The sequence below is a fragment of the Phocoena phocoena genome, chromosome 11, assembly GCF_963924675.1.
Source record: "Phocoena phocoena chromosome 11, mPhoPho1.1, whole genome shotgun sequence".
Lineage (NCBI taxonomy): Eukaryota > Metazoa > Chordata > Mammalia > Artiodactyla > Phocoenidae > Phocoena > Phocoena phocoena.
Genome location: NC_089229.1, coordinates 51,741,728 through 51,762,809, shown reverse-complemented (window position 1 = coordinate 51,762,809; position 21,082 = coordinate 51,741,728). Strand labels below are relative to the sequence as shown.

Below are 21,082 nucleotides of genomic sequence, written 5' to 3'. Positions count from 1 at the left end.
CTCCATCTTTGTCCTTCAGGAATTTCCAGTCTTAAGTATTAAGAGATGGGCTTCCCTGGTGGCGCAGTGGTTGAGAGTCCGCCTGCCGATGCAGGAGACACGGGTTCGTGTCCCGGTGCGGGAGGATCCCACATGCCGCGGAGCCACTGAGCCTGCGCGTCCAGAGCCTGTGCTCCGCAACGGGAGAGGCCACAATAGTGAGAGGCCCACGTACCGCCAAAAAAAAAAAAAAAAAAAAGAGAGAGAAAAGAGCACCCCTTCTTTACTCTGCTTTAAGAGAATCCTGGAAGGAAAAATGTAGGCTGTGGCTTGATTGATTAGAATTCCATTTTAGCAGCATTTCTCCTGCCGAGGGAAACATCTGGTGAAGATGAATTGAGCCTAATTTTGTACAATTTATGTTTTCATGTTTCTTTTAAAGCACGTCAATAATGAAAAAGAGAAATACAGCTCCTTTTCAGCAGTGCCTAAATATAAATGTCTATTTAAATGTGTGTTGGTAGTTTGGGCAGTAAATAGACTTGGTTTTCCTTGACATCGTAGAGTATTAAGGAGAGAAATGCTGAATGTCATTTCAAGCACTCTCTTTTCTGTACTCTTAAAAAAAATTAATTCAATGGCTGTGATCCAATTATGGTAGACTTTTAAGTCTGTCAGCAAACCTGAAATGACTCCAGATGAAAAATTTGGACTGCATACGGATCTTTATTTTCGAGCTGAAGAGATGAAAACGTTCTCCCTGTTTGGTCTTCCGTATTTTTTTCAGTTCTAGGGGCCATATGCAAAATAATCTACTGGGTTTTTCCCCCTGCAAATTGCATCACTCTTTTATTTTACTAGTAATGGCCATTTAAAAAAAAACAACGTTAGAAAAAGATATTGGGAGAATGCTGATGAAATAGTGTATATGGATTTCAGTAAGACTTTTGACAAAGTCTCTCATGAATTCTTTAAGAGTAATATAGAGAAAAGTTAGTTAGATGCTGTTTACTAGATGGGTTTTAGGTGCTTAGGAAAACCTAGCCCAAAGTGGTTGTCAATAATTTACTGTTACCTGTGGGGAGCTTTCATGTGCCATGAGGCAGGACCTGCCCTTGGACTGTTCCCTTTTTCGTATCAGTGATGAAGTAGAAATTACATGGATGTGAATGCTTGTCCAGTAGAAGGTTACTGTTTGATTAATTAGTGCTGTCAAAATGAAACCATCTGCCTTGCAGAATTGTGTGTGCCCGTAACTGCAAGTGTTTAAGCAGTGCCTTTATGACCATCTGTTGGAGACGCTTTAGAGGGAACTCCTGCTTGGGAGGGAGGTTGAACTAAATTGTGTTTAAATTTCTTTCTAACCCTAAGACCCTATTCATGTACTATACTTTGGTTCTAAGATGATTAGTAAAATTCCTTTCTTGAAATCTGTTGTAAATCTCTGATTTACACAGTTGGAAATTACAGCTTCTCAGGTATCCTGAGGACTGTGGTGGTGTGTGTGGTGTACCTTCATGGGATAAACATGCCTGCCGACATGTGAGACCTTTAAATAAGTGAGTGAGTATATACAAAGTACTATTAGCACATTTGTTTCAGGAACACCGGCGTATGCTTTGAAGGGCTAACTAAAAGTAAATTATAGAGAAAGGAAGACCAGGAATAGAGAATGCAGCTCAATGGAGCCAGTGTTCTTTTTGGTCCAGTGTCTTTAGTTGAGTCGCCCTTGGAGGAGCTTGTTAAGACCCCACACTATTTACCCTGGAGCAGGATGGGACAGAGTAGGGGCAAGATGTACTTCCCTTTCTTTCTTTTTTTTCTTTTAATATTTATTGGAGTATAGTTTATTTACAATGTTGTGTTAGTTTCAGGTGTACAGCAAAGTGAATCTGTTATACATATACATATATCCACTCTTTTTAAGATTCTTTTCCCATATAGGCCATTACAGAGTATTGAGTAGAGTTTCCCATGCTATACAGTAGGTCCTTATTAGCCCTTTCTTTTCTTATACACTTCCTTCATGAGGCTGGACAAAGGAGTTTTCTGATAACTTTTAATAAAACTGGCAAAAATAAAACAAGTGAATCTTCAGCTAGACATCCCACTAATTGTCTCCAATGAGGCATCTTACTTTGTAGAGAATTTTGAAATTCCTAGCATTAATAATTTCATCTTTTAAACTTGAATCCAGATGGTGTGGGTTTCTCTTTTATTGAGATATGATTGGCATATAACATTACATTAGTTTCAGATATACAACATAATGATTCGATATTTGTATATATTGTGAAATGATCACAGTAAGTCCCGTCAACACCGATTACCACACACAGTTACAAATTTTTTTTCTTGTGATGAGAACTTTTAAGATCTACTCTCTTAGCAACTTTCAAATACGCAATATAGTATCATTAACTATAGTCACCTTGCTATTCATTGCATGGTATGGGTTTCTTGAAATCTGAACCAGGTTTCTAAATTGTTAAGGAAAAAAAAGTCTCATGAGTGAGGGACAGGCTGACTCTTGGCCCAGCAGTGGGACCAACATTTGATGTGTCAGAGACTGATGCTGCTGTACTGAGGCCCAAGCAGAGGTGCCATGCTCTGGACTTAAAGTTGGGGTGCTGAGGTTTTCACATCTCTCCATTTCCCTCAAAAGGGTATGTGGAGTTAAGACAGGTCACAGGAGCAAGGAGGGAAGAATTCCATACTGGCAGTAAAGCAGGTTCTTGGGCGATGAGCTGCTGGTACACTTCGTGGGATCAAAAAATGTGAGGGTGTACTCTGACCGTGTTATTAATGAATTTATATGAAGTATTTCAGGCATACAGAATGCATTAAAATAATAAAACTTACACACCTACGACCCAGCACAGGTGAACACCCTCATACCCGCCTCTCTGATCCCGCCACCCCCTCTCCTCTCAGAGGTAACCGGCATCCTGAGTTTCATGCCTTCATTTTTTCAGATGAGAGAAAGGAGGCCTGGAGAGGTTGGGAACCAGCTTAGTCTCACACTCCAGACTAGTGGGAACCACAGGGCGCCTTCTGCTTCTTCCCAGTGGGGAACAGTTCACTGTTAGTAAATTTGTACTGCTTCTCAGCCTTTTGGGTACACAGATCTTCTTGGACTTACGGTGGGGTTACATCCAGATAAGCCCTTCATAAGTTGAAAATGCATTTAATACACCTAACCTACCAAACATCACAGCTCAGCCTGGGCTGCCTTAAACATGCCCAGAACACTTACATTAGCCTAGAGTTGGGCAAAATCATCTGACACGAAGCCTGTTTTGTGATGAAGAGTTGAATAACTCATGTAATTTATCGCATACTGAACTGCAAGTGAAAAACAGAACGGTTGTCCGGGTCCAGGATGGTTGTAAATGTATTGGTTGTTTCCCGTTGTGATCACGTGGCTGATGGGGAGCTGCCTTGCCCAGCATCACGGGAGAGGACCTACGGCGTATCCTAAACCCAGGAAAAGTTCCAAATTCTAAATTCGAAGAAGGGTTTCTACTGAATGTGTATCACTTTTGCACCTTCGTAAATTGGAAAAATCATTTAAGTTGAACCATTGTAAGTCAGGGACTGTCTGTAATCAAGTATGTGTGAGATAATACGACTTGGAGATGACTTTTGTGGTCCCAATAAACTGTGTAACTTTGCATAATAAGCAATGGAGAATCAAAGGGAAGGAATTTTAGTCAACACTTCCTTGTTTGGAATCTTGGGATGTTACACTAAGGTATAAGCGGATACCACAGAAGTTTGGGGACAGTCAGATGTGCAGACTGTTTAGAATCGAAATTATGGTGGACTGTCCCGGTGGTGGCTCTGAGCTGTGGGGTGAGGCTGCAGTGCTAGGAAGCCCCTTTCAGAGCCCTCCTTTTCCTACCTGTGCAGATATTAGACATCTCCTAAGCCTTCAGGAAAACAGTACTGTTGAAATGAAAAATACCACTTCAAAATATTGTCCTAGGAAAGTGTTATCAGGACATTTGAATGGCTTCCTGGAAGAAATGAAAGTTAACGTGATTAATATACATTTTCCGGTGAATAAGAACCTGAAAGATTGAAGAAATATGTTTGGAGCAGTTAAATTTTCATAAAATTAAGAGAGCAAACAAGATGATTTTCCTCCTGCTGGTAGAATGATACATAATCTTAAAATCCTGGAGGAAGCACAGGTGCTTTTCCCAATTTTATTTATAGATTTTTAACAGCCTGTGCTTTACACCCTGTCACTATTTTTCTTTCTTTTTTTCTTTAAAAATAACAGTTAACAATTTTCACCTGGAACTGATTCACAGACATTTGAAAAGGTGGTATCTTTGGAGAAAGCTTGCAGGTGATCACAAGATTGTCCCCCGGACATAATTGTATCTGGAAGGTTGACATTTAATGCCTATAGCAATCATCAAGCAAAGCTTTGAAAAGCGAGTGGTACATATGAAGAAGATTGATGGGTTCACTGTGAAAGAAGTAATAGGGAGCTGTGAATTTCTGAATTAGCCCATCTATCAAATGAGCAAGAGAACATCAGACTGTCCCCATTTGCCCACCCATGTTCACCGGTTGGAGTGCCCAGTCCCAGCTGGGTTGATTTGGGGACTAACTGTTGTTTTGTCAGTATTCTTTTGTCTTTCTCTAAAACGATATAGAAGTATATTCTCTCCACCTGCTGTGTAAGGAGCAGTATCTACCTCTTCACACCCAAATCATAGAACTTTAATGTCTTTGCAGGATTGATAAGAGTTGTTTAAGGCCACCATTTCAGACTTGGCATTTTTGTTCTTGTTTTCCAGACTGTGTATTCTATGGCTCCATTCCCTTTTCCACAGTTGGCAGAGCTGAGGGAAAAATACACCTACAACATTACACCATTCCCAGCCACAATTAAGCCCACCTCAGTTTCTGGGTAAGGTCCTTTTTTTTTCCTTCTTGTTTTCATGATGGAAGACTTAATACCTTAATTTGTTATTAATATTTGTTAAACCCCAGAAATACATTTGAAGTAGTTTGGTGCTTAAAATCTGAATATCTCTTTCCCAAAGGTTTTGATTTAAATTCCAGAGGGAGATTTTTGAAAGTGTACTTTCCAAAGAAGGTTGGAACATAAACTGAAGGGATATTTAACAGCCCCACAACTTATTTAAAAATATCAAATATTAAAAATCTCAGTAATTAAAAAAGGGTAGAATCAAAAAAGTGTAGACAGATGAGCTAGTTTAAAATACTGTGGAGACCAGAAATTAACAAATACACACACGCACACACACAGGAATTTAATATACGAAAATGTAAATCAACACTGAAAAGATATACTATTTAGTAAATGGTGCTGGGCCAATGAGACTCAGTCTGGAAAGAAAGAAAGTTAGAGTCATACTTTACACCATACATCAGGATAAACTCCATAGAGATGAGACAGTTAAATGGAAAAAACTGAAATAATAAGCAGAAGAAAATGTGGAAGGATGTCTTTAGTTCTTTGGAATTGGGAAGGCCTTAATAACTGACTCAAAAAAAACAATAAAGGATAAAAAAGTAAGTACTTTAAAAATAATTTTCTGCATGACTAAAACCAAAACAGAGCAAAAGAAAACCTCCATAAGCAGACACAAAAATATTTGTGAAAAAATATTTGTAACTGATTCCTCTCATATATAAAGTTCTTAGAAGTCAATAAGAAAATGACCACCATCTGAAAAATGATGAAAGTATGGGAATAGGCAGTTTACATAAAAGGCAGCTTCACTTGGACTAAGAGAAATGCAGCTTAAAGCAAGATTGAGATTCTGTTGTTTTCACCTATCAGGTTGACAAAAATTCAAAAGGTTGATGTGCTCTCTGTTGATGAGGCTATAGGGAAACGGGCACTCTTACACTTTGCTCATGAGAGGTTAATTACCATGGGATTTGGGGCAGGCAATCTGACCGTATTTTCCCAGATGACTATTGCATATATCCTTTGACCCAGCAATTCTACCTTTCTGAATTATCCAACAAATGTATCTGTACACATGCAAAACACAGTAGGTATAAGGTAATTTATTGCAGTGTTGTTTATAATAGTTTAATATGGGAAACCACTTGAGTGTGCATCATTTAGCAGCCTGGTTCCATAACATGGGCTACATACATACATACAATAATGTATACATACAGTACAGTGAGACATTAAGAAAAGGATGGGGAGGAAGCTCTGTGTGAATATGGATGGATTTTTTTTTTTAGGTGAACAAAAGCAAGGTGCAGAAGAGTGTACTTATATATAGCATGCTAACACTTATGAAAAAGAGGAGAAAAATAAGACTATAGTCATATTTGCTTATTTAACTGATAAGGAAGCTGAAGAACACATCAGAAACTAGTAACAGTGCTCACCTGTGGGGATTAAATGGGGCAAGAACAGGGTAGAAGTTGGACAGGGATGGGAGATGGACTTTCTATATATGTATAAATTATATAAATATAATATATAATTATATAAATATGTTATAGAGATTATAATGTATATACTTTATATATATGTCATTTAAGTCATGTGGCTGTATTGCTTATTTAAAAATAATACCACTTTTTGAACAAATATTCCTTTTTCTTTTATGTTTTCCAAGACGGCGTGGTAAGGCCAGAGACAGCGATGAGGAGAATGACCCAGATGATGAAGATGCTATTGCTAATGCAGTGGGGTGTCTCGGACCTTTTAGTGGGCTCCTGGCACCTGAACTGCAGAAGTACCAAAAGCAAGTTACAGGTAAAGAGGTGGCATCTATTAGATACTCACAATGTGTTGGTTCACTATAGCAAGGGTAGTAGTATTGTGTCCTGTAAATTCCTGTTGTTTCCCGAACTGATTACCACTATTAAAGGTCTTTATTAAAAGTAACTTCTCTTATCATTTAGGAGGATCTCTCTGTTATGTGTTACATGCATAATACATATTTCTTTTTCTTTATGATTCGTTTCGCCTCCCACTCGTCTAGTTTAAGTTTGTGTGCTCGGTTCCTTAGCACCGAGCCTGGCATATAATAGATGCTTACTACATTCTGTTTGAGTTAAATTGAATTCATTATAGACTGGCTTCTTTTCCACTATAGAAGTACTCTCTAAAGCCAAAATATTATGGTACCTCTACTTGAATTTCAGTGATCAGAAACTCATTATCTCATAAGACATTCTGCTAATTCCTCTGCTTAGCCCAGGGTTTCTAGTTTTGAAGAGATAAACTCCACTTACTAGTTCTATTAATAGTTCTTCTCTTCAGAACAAAACAGAACAAGTCTGCTCCCTCTTCTGCTGGATGTCTCCTTTGAATCTTGAGGACAGTCATCACATCCCCCAAAAGTTTCTTCATGGTCCAAATTCAGAATTTCTCAAAGATATGTCTTCCAGAACTTTTAAAGTTCTATAAATTCACCTCTAAATGTCCTGCAGTTTGATAGTATCCCCCTTAAAAAGTGGTGCTGTGAATTCAATGTCATGCTATGTTTGTTTTTTTCTTGCAGAAAATAGATTGGACATTATTCGTGTAATGAACTCTTTTGAAGCAGTTTGCGGTTCCCCCACTGTGATCTTTCCTATCTTTGGTGGCAGCTCTTCCTTTATGACATTTATTCTAGTTTGAAGACCATTCTCCTTGCTGAAAGAGGACAGAAACAAAAGATGTCAGGCACCTCTGCATTCTCTTTGTCATCTGCTAGCTTTATACTGCCTTCTCAAAGTCATGGGGCTATTTTCTTGTTTTTGTTCCTCTTGCTTAGAAGGCTTCCTTTTTGTTTGTCTGTTTGTTTTGTTGCTGTTGTTTTGGTCGTGGGAGTTTTGAGTATGTTCTGCAAGCCTTAGCTTGTTTTGAGTTTTAACCTGCTTAATGTTCAGTTCATGTCATTTTGTGTGTGTGTTCTTGGTATGCACTCCCCTGTCATCTTTTTCAATGACTTAAAAAAAATCTGAACTCAACAAGAATTCTATTGGTTTTGTAATGGTTTCTATCTCCTCTTTAGTTGCCTGAATTTTAGCTTTTGGTTTCTAGCTACGGGATCAATTAGTATTTTAACTCTAATGTTTTTGAATCTGCTTTCTGTCATCTGGGTCTATGTTCCATATTTTCCCCCCTGTTATTCTTTCTGTGCAGTTATAGGCTCTGGGATGACATGGTCATTTTCTCCTAAATTTCATCCTCAGTCTTTCTTGTTGGTTTTACTTTAGTTAGATTAGAGGTCCTCTTTTAATTTTCTTCTCCTTAGAGAAGTATTTTCAATAAAAAAGAAAGTTTACCAGATGTTCAGTCTTTATCTGAATAACACTTTCAGCAGATGTTAGGATACTTGAAATCCCCTACTAATCTTTTTTTTTAAGCTTGTCCCCAGGCAAGTTTTACATATCGTGTTAGAAAAGTCTAATTTTATCCCCTGTTTACCTGTGTGGCATGTGAGAGTATTTTCTCACAGTACTTCTTTCTGTTTCTTGGAGGTAATCTCAAATTTATTTAAGGGATAAATCTACTAGTTGTTGGTGTTAACAGGAGCAGAAACCACATCAGACATAACACACATAGTAGACAGTCAGGAAATGTTTGTTGAATGAATAAAAACATTCTAGTGATACCATGATCTAAAGTCTTGATAATCTTATAGAATGTCTTGCTGTTTTTACCTTAAGAAAAACTCACTTTTAATGACTGACTAAACCCCACAGTGTAAAATTTACAAATTTATAGTTGTGAGTCCTCATGCAGTTAGTTATATGGAACCTTGTAAATCCTCATGTAGTTATATGGAAATCTGTACCCTGACTTTAGACAGCTAGAGTTATATTTTTCTAAGGGAATTTTAGAAAACGGCAGTGATTTTTATCTGGAAACAGCGGATCTTATGTCCATATAATGAACAAAGGGGTAATAAGATCAAACAGTGAACCCACACAGCTCGTTTCAGACTCACAGTGAGCCTAATAAGAAAATGCAGAAATATTTTCAGGACCAAATAAAAACAAGTACTCGACAAATTCTAGTGTACGTGTTTTTTATGGTTCAGAATTGCCTGGAGGTTAAGATAATTCCCAGTTAGTCCCGTTCTCCTCCTGTGATAGTGTCTCCTTGTCTCTGTTCCTTGGAATATAGAACCAAACGGGGACCAGAATCTGAGATCCAATAACATTGCGGAGCTGAGTCCAGGCGCGATCAATTCCTGCCGAAGTGAATACCATGCAGCTTTTAACAGTATGATGATGGAACGCATGACCACAGATATCAACGCACTGAAGCAGCAGTATTCTCGGATTAAAAAGAAGCAGCAGCAGCAGGTTCATCAGGTGTATATCAGGGCAGGTAACGTACTTCTTCGTTTGAGTCAATTTTAGCTCCATGTCACCTTGTGAAAGGAAGACCGAGTCTTCCCAGGATGTCCTGGGAATTACTGCTCACTCTGGCTCGGCATCCACCAACACAGCTGGCAGGAGACAATAACATCTTTATCTTCTCACTTTTTATTTTATCTTATCAGGCTCTAAATAAGAGAAAGGTCCCAAGGACCAGGCAATTGATGGTATTCAATACTTCTTTACTCTGTATGCTTGTGGAGAAGGCTTTCCAAATGATTAGAATGTTGCAAAGCCACGCAGTCCTTGGATCTGAGACATTTTGGAGCTATTGCCTCTTAAATTTCAGGCATTTGGAAGTAGAATTTAGTCATCTGTATACTGGTAAATAATATTGCTACCAGTCATTTAGGTAGTAATGTAACAGATGTTGTGATCAGAGGAAAAGGAAAAAGCCATTACTGTGCCTGCTAACTGTGGGTTAGCAGTGTCTTGGGAGTCTGCTGAGAAGAACACAATTGTACTGCAGTTGGAAATGCTCTTTTCCAAGGATTGTCAAGCTTCTTTTTTCCTTTAAATTCCCAAAATCCCAATGAACAGTCTGATTTATTGTTTAATATATGCTGATTTGGGAATTGGTTTGTCTTATTTTAAGTGAAATCCTAATGAAAATGATGCCGATCCAGGATTAACCAAGATATAAATTTGACATGTTTTTAAGAGGCTTGTGAGCATGTGACTGATCTTGCATAAAAACTGAATTTACCTTTCACTTGTTGGGGAGGAGTAGGCAACTTCTTAAAGATTCTCACTTTATCCTGAATCATTAAAAAAGCAATCACAAAAGGAACTAACAACTCTAACACTTTAATTTTCAAAACATTGGCACATACGTATCCTCATTTGTCCTTAAATCTATGAGAAAGGCAAGGACAGATATTCTTATATCCTTTTAAAAAATGAGGAAATGGTCATTCAGGAAGGCTTAGCAACTGTCTAGGATTATATAACTATAGTGAGTGGTCAGGCCAGGGCTAGAACCCCCATGTTCCGATTCTTTATGTAGTTCTTTTCCAACCACTTTCAGAAGCTTTAGGTGGAATGGTGAACAATTGCCATTGGGTACTAAATCAGCTCAGTGTCTGTACTCTAGTCAGGGGTCAGCAAACTATGGTCTGTAGGTCAAATTCTGCTCACTGCCTGTTTTTATAAATAAAGTTTTGTTGAAACACAGGCATGCCCATTTGTCTACATATTGTCTATGGCTGCTTTTGCACTACAGTGACTAAAATATTTATAGTCTGGTCCTTTACAGGAAAAGTTTGCTGACCCCTACTCTAGATCAGGGTTTATGTGGTTATTTTTAGGGAGAGATTGCTGCTCAAGGGCAGAGTTTGAGAGCATTGTTTCTCAAACTTTAGTGTGAATACGCATCACTTGGGGATGTGTCAAAATGAGGAATCTGCTTCAGTAGCTGTGGGTGGGACTGAGATGATGCATTTCCAATAAGCCTCCAGGCGATGCCACTGCTGCTGTGTGGGGATTGCACTTTGAGTAGCGGGGGTTTTAGAGGAGATGGTGTAGGATAGGATCAGCAGCACAGGTGGAGAGATTGAACTTGTGCTAGAGGCAAAAGTCCTCAGCTTCTGAGATTTGAAGGAAGGTGGTAAGGATGGTGGTTGAGGTACCAGCTTCCTAGGTTAGGGAGGACAGGAAGTTAAGGCTTTTCAGTCCTGATAGCTTCTGTTTGTATGAAGAAATTGGAGGAAAAGTTGTTTGCTTGGGAGTAAGTTGAAGGTTGGGTGGGAGCTTAAAGAAAGTAGTGAAGATTTGGATCGGCCGTCGGAAGCAATGGGAGAGGGAAACAAAGTTTGTTCAGCGGCATTGCGGACCTAACAAAAATAGGAAGTTATGAATTTAAGGGATATCAATCCACATGGCTGTGTGATTTCCCCCCATCCGCATCCCCACCCCCACCCCCACCCCCCAGCAGCTCTTAGCAGCTCCTGTTTTGGAAAGGAGAATGTGAATTGTGGATCTAGAGTGGAGTTTTGCCAGGCCTGTGTGATAAAGCCATAGGGATGCCTGGATGTGTGGTTATTGGTGAGGTGTGGTCCAAGGGATCCACCGTGCATCTAGCAGGGTAGGGGTGTAATTGAGCTGAGGAGACGGTGAGAGGTTATGAGAAGATTGAGGGATCAAGGAACGGAAATCTTTATGGTTTAGTACCAAGTATAGTTACATCGAGAGTCTGAGAGCTGGAAGAGTCAAAGAGAGGAATATGAGAGTTAAATATTTTTCACATGAGGCAGATCCGAGTGATGAGGTTTAGGATGGAACTGGGCAGGTGGAGGATGGGTCAGTCACCGAGGAGGAAAGTAACCGAGGTAGGTAAGAGGACATAGAGTGAAGAGGAAACAGGTGTCAAAATTTCAGTGAAGATTGGACTGTGACCAGAGGTAGGTAGATAGGAGCAGTCGAGAAGCACAGACGGGAGTTCAGCCACGTGACCTAGATATCAGGAGGAAGGCTCTTCACACAAAGACGGCGGGGTCTGCTCTTGATACTTCTGCCTGCAGCTGTCGTCCCTGGGGCCATGCACGTTGAAGCTTCATTGGAAATAGGGGCTCGGTCAGTCACAGGATGAGGACAGTAATACTGTTAACAGTGCCTTGCAGGAGAACACAGCTTTTGGTGCTTTCCTGTTTTCAATTTGCTTTCAAAGTCAATTGAGGACACAGGGGTGGAACTAGAGCCAGGCACTGGATAGCTGTGATGTCACTGCATTTTTACCACCTTCTCATCGCTTCTCTCATTCTGCTGTCTCTCAATAATACGCAGTGTGTTGTTTTTCTACCTCTCAGAAGCTGACAGCTGGTAATCTATATGGTCATAGTGTTTGACCTATTATTTAAAAAAAAAAAAATCTTCAAAGATTTCCTAGATACAAGACCTCCGAGGTTGCTTCTCAGACACAAGGCTCTCTGTAAAAAACATTAGGGAGGCTGGGCTCTAATTAGTAACAACGGGTCAGAGTCTGTTCCTTTTTGTATCCTCAGCCGCTTGTCTCCTCCTCTTTGAAGAGGAGGGAATCCGTACCCCAGGCTCTAGGATCGAATTCAGTTTCTGCTGACTTCAGTTACATGACTCTGCCAAGACCTGGGAAATATGTGGGCAGGGTCCGGGCACAACCTGTGTGTGACTCCTGTTCTGTGATGGATGTCTTTCTCTGTGGTACCTTTCACACGACCTTTCAACATTTCTTTCAGACAAAGGGCCAGTGACCAGCATTCTCCCATCTCAGGTAAACAACTCTCCAGTTATAAACCACCTTCTTTTAGGAAAGAAGATGAAAATGTCAAACAGAGCTGCCAAGAATGCTGTCATCCACATCCCTGGTCACACAGGAAGCAAAATATCTCCTGTGCCCTATGAAGACCTTAGGACCAAGCTCAATTCTCCATGGCGAACTCACATCCGGGTCCACAGAAAGAACACGGCGAGGACCAAGAGTCACCTGGGCTGTGGGGACACCGTCGGGCTGATAGACGAGCAGAATGAGGGCTGCAAGACTCACAGTCTGGGGGCAGTGCAGGCGTTCTCCTCTGATTGTGCGGGGGCAGCTCAAAGGGAAGGTGGCAGCTCCGACGGCGGCACTGGGAGGACCATTGAAGGGCAGTCTCCAGAGCCGCTGTTTGGGGATGCTGATGCCGATGTGTCTGTGGTCCAGGTGAAGTTAGAAGCCTTGGAACTGAATGCAAGGGATGCTGCTGCTGAAACTGATCCCAAGGTGCACCTGCCCTGCCAGCAGCACCTCCCGGAGCCGCCAGACGCACCCGGAGGAAACAAGGCCCCTGGCAAGTCTCCCCAAGGCAGCCACCCGAAAACTCCCATCTTTAGCCCCTTTCCCAGCGTCAAGCCACTGCGGAAGTCAGCCACTGCCAGGAATTTGGGCTTATATGGTCCTACAGAAAGAACCCCAACCGTGCACTTTCCTTACATGAGCAGGAGCTTCAGCAAGTCCAGCGGTGGAAACAGTAGTACTAAGAAACGGTGACATCTTTCAGCAACTGTGTACCCACATTCACCTCTTCACGGTGGCAGAAGGGTTCCAGCTGGATGGCTCCAGGAGAGCTTCAGTTGTCCATTGAAAATGAAGAGATAGGTTCAGAGATGAGCAACGGTTCAGAAAAATGGGAACTGGAAATTTTATAATGGGTGCTAGAATAGGGATGTCTTCCGATCATCGATACAGTGGGTTCTTGTGGCAAAATAAATATTGTGGTTTTAAAGTGTGAAGTTTCCCCAACTTTTCATTGTGAGCTGTTTAGAAAAGACTTTGTATCTAGGCTGTTAGCCCCTCTTCCTTCCTCCTGTTCTGAGGGCCTTCAGGGTGCCTGTGACAACCCCCCCCCCACCCAACCTTCCAGTTCTCTGGGTGTTATTAATACTCAAGCATGCACACACTAGCTTGCTAGAACAGAAACTGTTAAAAGAAAGTAAGTTTCTTAGTTGCAAAGAACTTCCCAATTTCCCTCTTCATGCCCCACTGGGGGGAATGTTTGTATGTGTGAGTTTTCCTTCAGTAGTTTCTTTCAGCCAGTCTCAAAACTGGTTTTTATTCTTGTGCTAAAATGCAGGAGAAAAATCTAGATAGCCTTTCTTTCGCTTTCTATTTCTACCCGCAAAAGGAAGAAAACCTTTATCTGTTGAAATGTAGCTTGATCATCAGCTGGAAGGTCTTATGAAGAGGACACAAATGGGTTATGCCTTAAGCACTCCACTGAGCTTTCCTCGAGCTTCGTGTTCGCTTCTTAAGCAGAGTTTTGGTCCTCATTGGTGGGATGATCAATGGGCTCTATACAGAGCTTGTCTGGCCTCCACCATGCAGCTCATTTACCTATCAGTTCTCCACTGCAGATGCGAGAAGCCTCTGCTCAAAAGCCGGAACATGGCACCTGCAACTCTGTTACTTGAATTTTGTGCTTTTTTAATGGGTGGGAGTACTTTGTTGAGTACTTTCTTACTTGAACACTGCCTTTCCCTGGAGAAGGCCCCAGGGCTTTCTAGCTCTGGCTCGCCCGTTCCTCCCCAGAGACAGCACCTGTTATCTCCACCATGCAGATGGGAACTCTGAGCCACACAGAGGTGAAGTAGTACTTCAGATACTCAAGGTAAATACTCCCGATACTCAATGTGACTCAGCCACATTGCCTCCAGTTCAATAGATGGGTTTTATGCTCCTTGTACCCAGGTGCATTGGCTACATAGGTTCTAGAAACCAAGACTGGGAAGCTATTCACTGCACTCCCTCCTGACTCAAAGGACCTTTCTCCAGATGGTACAGAGTCCTGTGATGGCGTTTCATAAAACCAGCTTTGACCTTCTTATCCGAAAACGTAGTTCATTTAAAAAATGCTTCATGCAGCTGTCATTTTGGCTGGACAAAAGGCTCACTCCTCAATCCCCTTCTCCCACCAACATTAGAAGATAGACTTGGCATTTTTATCCTCGTTCCCTGGAAGACCTCGGCTAGGCTTGCCGGCATTTTGATGAGGCAGTCAGTATTCATTTGAGCTAATTGGATTGCTAATTCTGAAACCAAAGCTATAGTTTTAGAAAGAGTTTTTACTATGAGAGGCACTAATTTTTATAATAAAACAGAATGTGGTTGTGTGGGCTTTTTTGCACAGAAAACACAAGAATGATATATACAATGAGAAAAGTTATCCCTTTTGTGGTATTTTTACCCTCCAAAGGACTGAAGATGGAAACTATGACTAATAAGTTATTGCAGTTTTGGTCTTGCAGGAGAATTCTGTGCCATCTGAAGTCAGCATGCAGCTTCTTAAAAAGCAGCCACTCCCACAGCCTGTGTCTTGGGAAGGGTGTAGGTGGAGAGTCGGGATTACTTTGCATACCACCCCCGGGACGAGACCCACTGCATTTTCCAAAGTTAGGGCAGTGATACGATTTTCTTCCATCTGCTGAACTTTACATTCCACCTTGTATTCTTTCCTCCTCCCCCTTCCCAAGTGAGTCAGAATAGTCATTTCCCCTTGAGGGATGTCTGACTTGAATAGAGAATTTTTCTTTTCTCTCTTGAGTCAGCTCCCAGCTCCCGGAGGGTCTGGGTTTGGGGAGGTGGGTAAGGCGGTGGAGGGCACTTACTGCAGTTCTTAGGCGTGTGCCATCGCTGTCTGCCACCTGTCTTAGGGTTAGTAGCACATGCTGTATCTGTTTCCTGGGGTTGGTCTTCCTGAGGAAAGAATGGATGTGATGGCACACGGCTTGGGATAAGTATTTGTTGAATGAATGAATAAACTACTGAAAGGAAAATAGTCCTTTGAGGTAAAAATGACCTCATCAGGATTTCCAAACCTGACAGATTCCTGTTAAAGCACTCTGTCCTGTTAAAGTGCATGCGTTGTACCATGTAATCACCATGTGTATCGGTCAACTTGTGAGCTTTGCCTACTTTAGAGAATAAAGGATCTGCAGTAGCCTGTAGCACACAGCATGTACGAAGAGACCAGTATGGACTTCTATCTTCTTTGTATTGGACACTGTATGCCAGCACCAAGTACTTACCAAGTAGCGGTTTCTTCATTTTTAGATATGTCTGTACCCCGTCAGCACTTAGGCCGGAGCCGACTCCTCATGTCTCTGCACCTCGGTTCTCTTACAAAAGCCTCCAGATACTTTAAACCTAGTTTGTAATGTCAACCTATGGGGCTGTAACTGTTTGGAATATTGTATTCCCTTTTTCAGTCTCTCTTGTTCTGACGGACTGTACTGATTACAAAAATATATGCATAAAGATTCTCATTATTGTAGCTGTTGTGACGTTGTTTATCTGAGCGCCTGCAGAGAACGCTGTTGTGACTTTCCCCACCCCCTTCTCTTACCCTGTGTCAGCTTTACCCCACCTTGGTCACGTGAACCAAGAGAACAGCCCAATAAACTCCATCTCCGCCAGTCTAATCACTGGGTTGCTGGGTGGCCCATGACCTGCCAAGATCTTGGCAAAATGGCGAGTTCCCGAATATGAGTAAAAGAGTTTATTCAGGAATGTGTGTATGTGTGTGTGGAAGTATGTGTGTGTATAAAAATAACCTGTGGATCTGTCATTTTTCTTTGTTTTAATAAAATAGAACAATAAGAATGCCATTTAGCTTCCTGGTCTTATGGATTCTAGATAACGGAGAGCCGTGGTCAAGTGTACAGCCTGCCATCTCCCCTCATAAAATCTCCCTTTACTCTTTCTGAGCCACTTTTTTTTTTTTTTTAACATCTTTATTGGAGTATAATTGCTTTACAATGGTGTGTTAGTTTCTGCCGTATAACAAAGTGAATCAGCTATACATATACATATGTCCCCATATCTCTTCCCTCTTGCGTCTCCCTCCCTCCCACCCTCCCTATCCCACCCCTCTAGGTGGTCACAGAGCACCGAGCTGATCTCCCTGTGCTATGCGGCTGCTTCCCACTAGCTATCTGTTTTACATTTGGTAGTGTATATATGTCCATGCCACTCTCTCACTTCGTCCCAGCATACCCTTCCCCCTCCCCGTGTCCTCAGGTCCGTTCTCTACATCTGCGTCGTTATTCCTGTCCTGCCCCTAGGTTCTTCAGACCTTTTTTTTTTTTTTTAGATTCCATATATATGTGTTAGCATACGGTATTTGTTTTTCTCTTTCTGACTTGCTTCTCTCTGTATGACAGTCTCTAGGTCCATCCACCTCACTACAAATAGCTCAATTTCATTTCTTTTTATGGCCGAGTAATATTCCATTGTATCTATGTGCCACATCTTCTTTATCCATTCATCTGTCGATGGACACTTAGGTTGCTTCCATGTCCTGGCTATTGTAAATAGAGCTGCTGAGCCACTTCTTTTTGCTACCTACAGCTGTCATTTGAGGCAGCATTTTAAATATATTAGTTTCCTAATTAGAAAAATGACATGTGTTAAGAAAATCTAGAAAACAGAAAGAGCACGAGGGATCATTGGTATTCTGGTATGGGTCTCTCCACTATGTTTTTTTATGTGTGTTCGTGTATATACACACCACTATCTACCAAAAGGTATATTGAGAAAACTAAGCTTTCTTTCCACTAAATGCTCTTTTACAGTATCATTTTCAGTAACTGTTATTTCATCATGTGTTTATGCCAGAATTCATATAACCAGTGTCTCGTCCACGAGGTGTTTTTTTTTTAAATTGAAGTGTAGTTGATTTTCAATATTGTGTTAGTTTCAGGTATATAGTAAAGTAATTTGGTTAGACATGTATGTATGTATAATTTTTTGGATTCTTTTCCATTATAGATTATTAAGAGATATTGAATATAGTTCCCTGTGCTGTACAGTAAATCCTTGTTGTTTATCTGTTTTATATATGGTAGTGTGTATCTCAAACAGGTATTTTTTGATTGTAGATAGTACTGGAGAGAACATCCTAATACTTATAACTTTGTACACAACCCTAAGAATTTTCTTAGGGTATGTTCATCCAGGTGGAGTTGCAGGGTCAGAAAGTATGTGCATTTTTAAAACTTATATATATGTATTGCCAAATTGCCATCCTTGAAGATTGAACTTACTATATATACAAGCAGAATGCCTGTTTCTCTACACCTCCGGATGAGGCAGTAGTTTCTTTCTTTTTTTTCCCTAGGACCTCCATCATTGATAGAAGCAGTGATAATGGGCATTCATATCTCATTCCTGACTTTTAAGAAAACCATTAAGTAAGATGTTTCCTGAGATTCCTGGTAGGTATCTTTTATCAGGTTAAGGAAAGTACCTTTTATTCTTTGCTCACTAAGAGATTTTTTAAAAATCAACAAATATTTAACTTTATCAAATGATCCCTAATTGCATCCTTTGAGAAGGAAGTGGTGCTTGAGATTTGGTATCTTTGAACTTGAGAACATAGCCATTTCTGGGTTTCATTGAAGCATATTAAGATATTTTAGAGTTGCAAGTGATAGCAGTGAAAGTTTTGTGTGCAAATTTTCATTGCACTGTTAAATTTACTAGAGGAAATTTAAAAACAGTATAAACAATGTAAACATCTGAGAATAGGGGTAATGGTTACATTAATTATGGTTGATCTACAGGATGGAAGTGCAATGGCCCATGAGTGTTGGGGCCATTGAAATGGCAGTTATCTCTTATTCACATGAGGCAGTTCAGATGAAAGTTTCAGTGAAGTCTGGAGTCATAGAATCACTAGGATACAGCTACGGATGGGAAGCCCTTACTGGATGATGGCTAAAGCAGAACTGTTCAGTGTAGCTCTTCCACAAAGGCAGCCTGGGCTCAATTAAATAGGGACCAAATGGGGACCCATAGACTCTGGGGGTTGGATCAGCTCCCATGAATTTCCTTGCTGCCTATGTCCTGAATCTGAGTCTCCTTCTTTCCTGGTGCTCAGCTCTGATCAAACCCACTGACCTTTTCCAAAGTCACCCTCAATCCCATTCTCTTCATTCCTTCCAGCACAGGCAAGCCTTATCTGACTGCTATACCCTGCATCCCAGGGGCCTCGAGAGTCTTCTGTTTAAGGTTAAAAAACCAGAAAGTTGACTGTTTCTTAATATTTGCATTCCTTCTATATATTCCTGTAGCACTTCTAGTTTTTCTTTAGGTGATGTTGATCCTTGGGAAGGAGGTGGATCAATTTCCCTAAGGGGCCAACAGCTTTCTGGGTGGGACTTAGCTGATATTTCAACCCAAGTGTCTCCCAACCCCTGGAGAGTTTAGAAATCTGTATTAAAACAAAATAAAGCAACAACAAAACACAAAAACCTCCCCTAGAAATTTTGATACTGAACTAGATTTGACAACCACTGGTCAACCTATTTTAAATGTCCTTCAACGAGTCTCTCCCATCCTACCCCACCTCTCTCTGTTGCCGTGGCTACATATTGCTGCCAGAGTGATCCTTCTAAAATGAAAAACTGATCAGACCATTCCTCTGGACAAAATCCTTCAATCGGTTCCCATCTTCTGGAGTATAAAGGCTAAAACCCTTGTCTTAGTTTGGTCTGGCCCGTGGTTATTTTTCCAGCTTATTTCCCCACCATCTTTCCCATTCATTGCCTTCTGCAATCTATCGTCATCATCAGAATAACATCAACCATTTGCTGAGATCCTATCTGCTAGGCACTATACTAGCTCCTTTATATATGTTATCTTGCTGGCATATTCCTCCCAAGAACCCCACAAAGCATATTATTCCTGTATTAGAGATGATAAAAGTGGGGTGACTTGTTATGTCCTTGACCACGTTTACCTCATGGCAGATAGCAGGGTCCTTATCCCTCTGACACGAGAGCTTAAGCTCTTTGCCCTGTACTGTCTGCACTGTCTGAGAACTTTGCATACAGCAACCTGAAATTCCCTGAAAGCTCCTTGCTCTCCCAGCAGCCTCGTAACTGTGTATTCATTAACCTCTGCCTAGAGCACCCTCCTTGCTCCAGTCTGCCTGGGAAACACCCACCCATCCTTTTAGTCATATCACACACATCAATGGGGTCAGATCCAATCCCTGCCACTTTCCAATAGTATGATGTTGTGTAAGTTTCTTAACATCTGGGACCTTCTAGCTCCACATCTGTACAAGGAGGATAATAATTTCAACCTCATAAGGTTTGTTGTGGGCTTCTGCTATTTTTGCTGCCTAGAATTAACTACCTTCCTTGGGCAACAATGCCCTGGAGAGCTTTGTTCTCTAACTCTCTCCATGTAGTCTGGTGAAGTTGATGCCCCAGGAGCACAGGGACCAAGCCATTCAGCACTTTCCCTCTTCCCTGCTATGGTGTCTGACTCATGGTCAAGCACATGGGCAAAGAAACTCAATTCCTGGGCTCTTGTTTTGAACTCTTGGGGAAGATGATTTGCTCGTTTTTTAGTGGATTTGAACCTGAAGGAAAAAGCCCAGGAGTTGCTGCTGGCAGCCATCTTGTAACATCTCCCCATGAGAGGAGAGTTTCTTGGAGAAGTGAGTCAACACTGGACAAGCAGAGCTCAGAAACAGAAACCAGGCCCTTTTCATATCAGATGACCCCTGGATCAGGCCATACCTGAAGTTAAATTAATCTCTCTACACCATTTATTACATCAGCCAACATTCCAGTTTTTGGTTTTAGCCTATTTGGTTGGGTTTTCTATCATTCATATTAAAAACCTGTCAATTGGAACAGGCATTTTATGAAGATTACAGGTTAAAAAGGCAAAATAGTGGTACAGTCAGTAAAAATTAGCTAATATTTCTAGTTTAGTTTAGTGAGTCAAACCTCTCTTGAGCTCTGTTATTTTTTCGGGGCTCTGTCCTCCCCATCATAATAATAGATAGTGTAAGCTGGTGATAGAGTCAGGGAGAGTGGTTCTTGTTTTACAAAGAGGGTTCTTTCCTCCAGCCTTTGGATCTTCTTTGGCCTTGTATCTCCTTGTGGCAGAAGGACAAGTGATTCTGAGTATGAAACGATTTTCCACCAATCTTACCTATTGTTCCAGCCCCATCTGCATTCACAGCTGAGTCCTGTGAAGAGCAGAGAAACTATATGCAAAACATAGAAGGGTTGTTTTAACCGAATTCCATAAAATTTGGGAGTCCAACAGCATATTTGTGGAATTGCACTCACCGGCTATAATGGAAACTGAGGGCATTTCCCTTCCCTCCCTCAGGTGCTCATGCAGCTCTCTGACAGAGAAGGCTCTGGAGCAGCTCGGGTGGCATCTGATGGGAAGCAGCAGGGCTGG

The 21,082-nt window shown here is 41.1% G+C and overlaps 1 protein-coding gene across 2 annotated transcripts in view; it reads left to right on the top strand.

Moving 5' to 3' along the window:
* TBC1D30 (TBC1 domain family member 30) overlaps positions 1 to 13,366 on the top strand; it is a 44,129-nt gene extending 30,763 nt beyond the window's left edge. The window contains exons 9-12 of one of the 2 annotated variants that reach the window (XM_065887515.1): positions 4,794 to 4,906; positions 6,609 to 6,748; positions 9,113 to 9,319; positions 12,651 to 13,366. In XM_065887515.1, coding sequence (XP_065743587.1) covers positions 4,794 to 4,906; positions 6,609 to 6,748; positions 9,113 to 9,319; positions 12,651 to 13,366 — 1,176 coding nt within the window. Of the gene's footprint in view, positions 1 to 4,793; positions 4,907 to 6,608; positions 6,749 to 9,112; positions 9,320 to 12,578 lie in introns of both variants that reach the window. The other variant, XM_065887514.1, reaches the window with a different exon arrangement.
* The last annotated feature ends 7,716 nt before the right edge of the window (positions 13,367 to 21,082 follow it).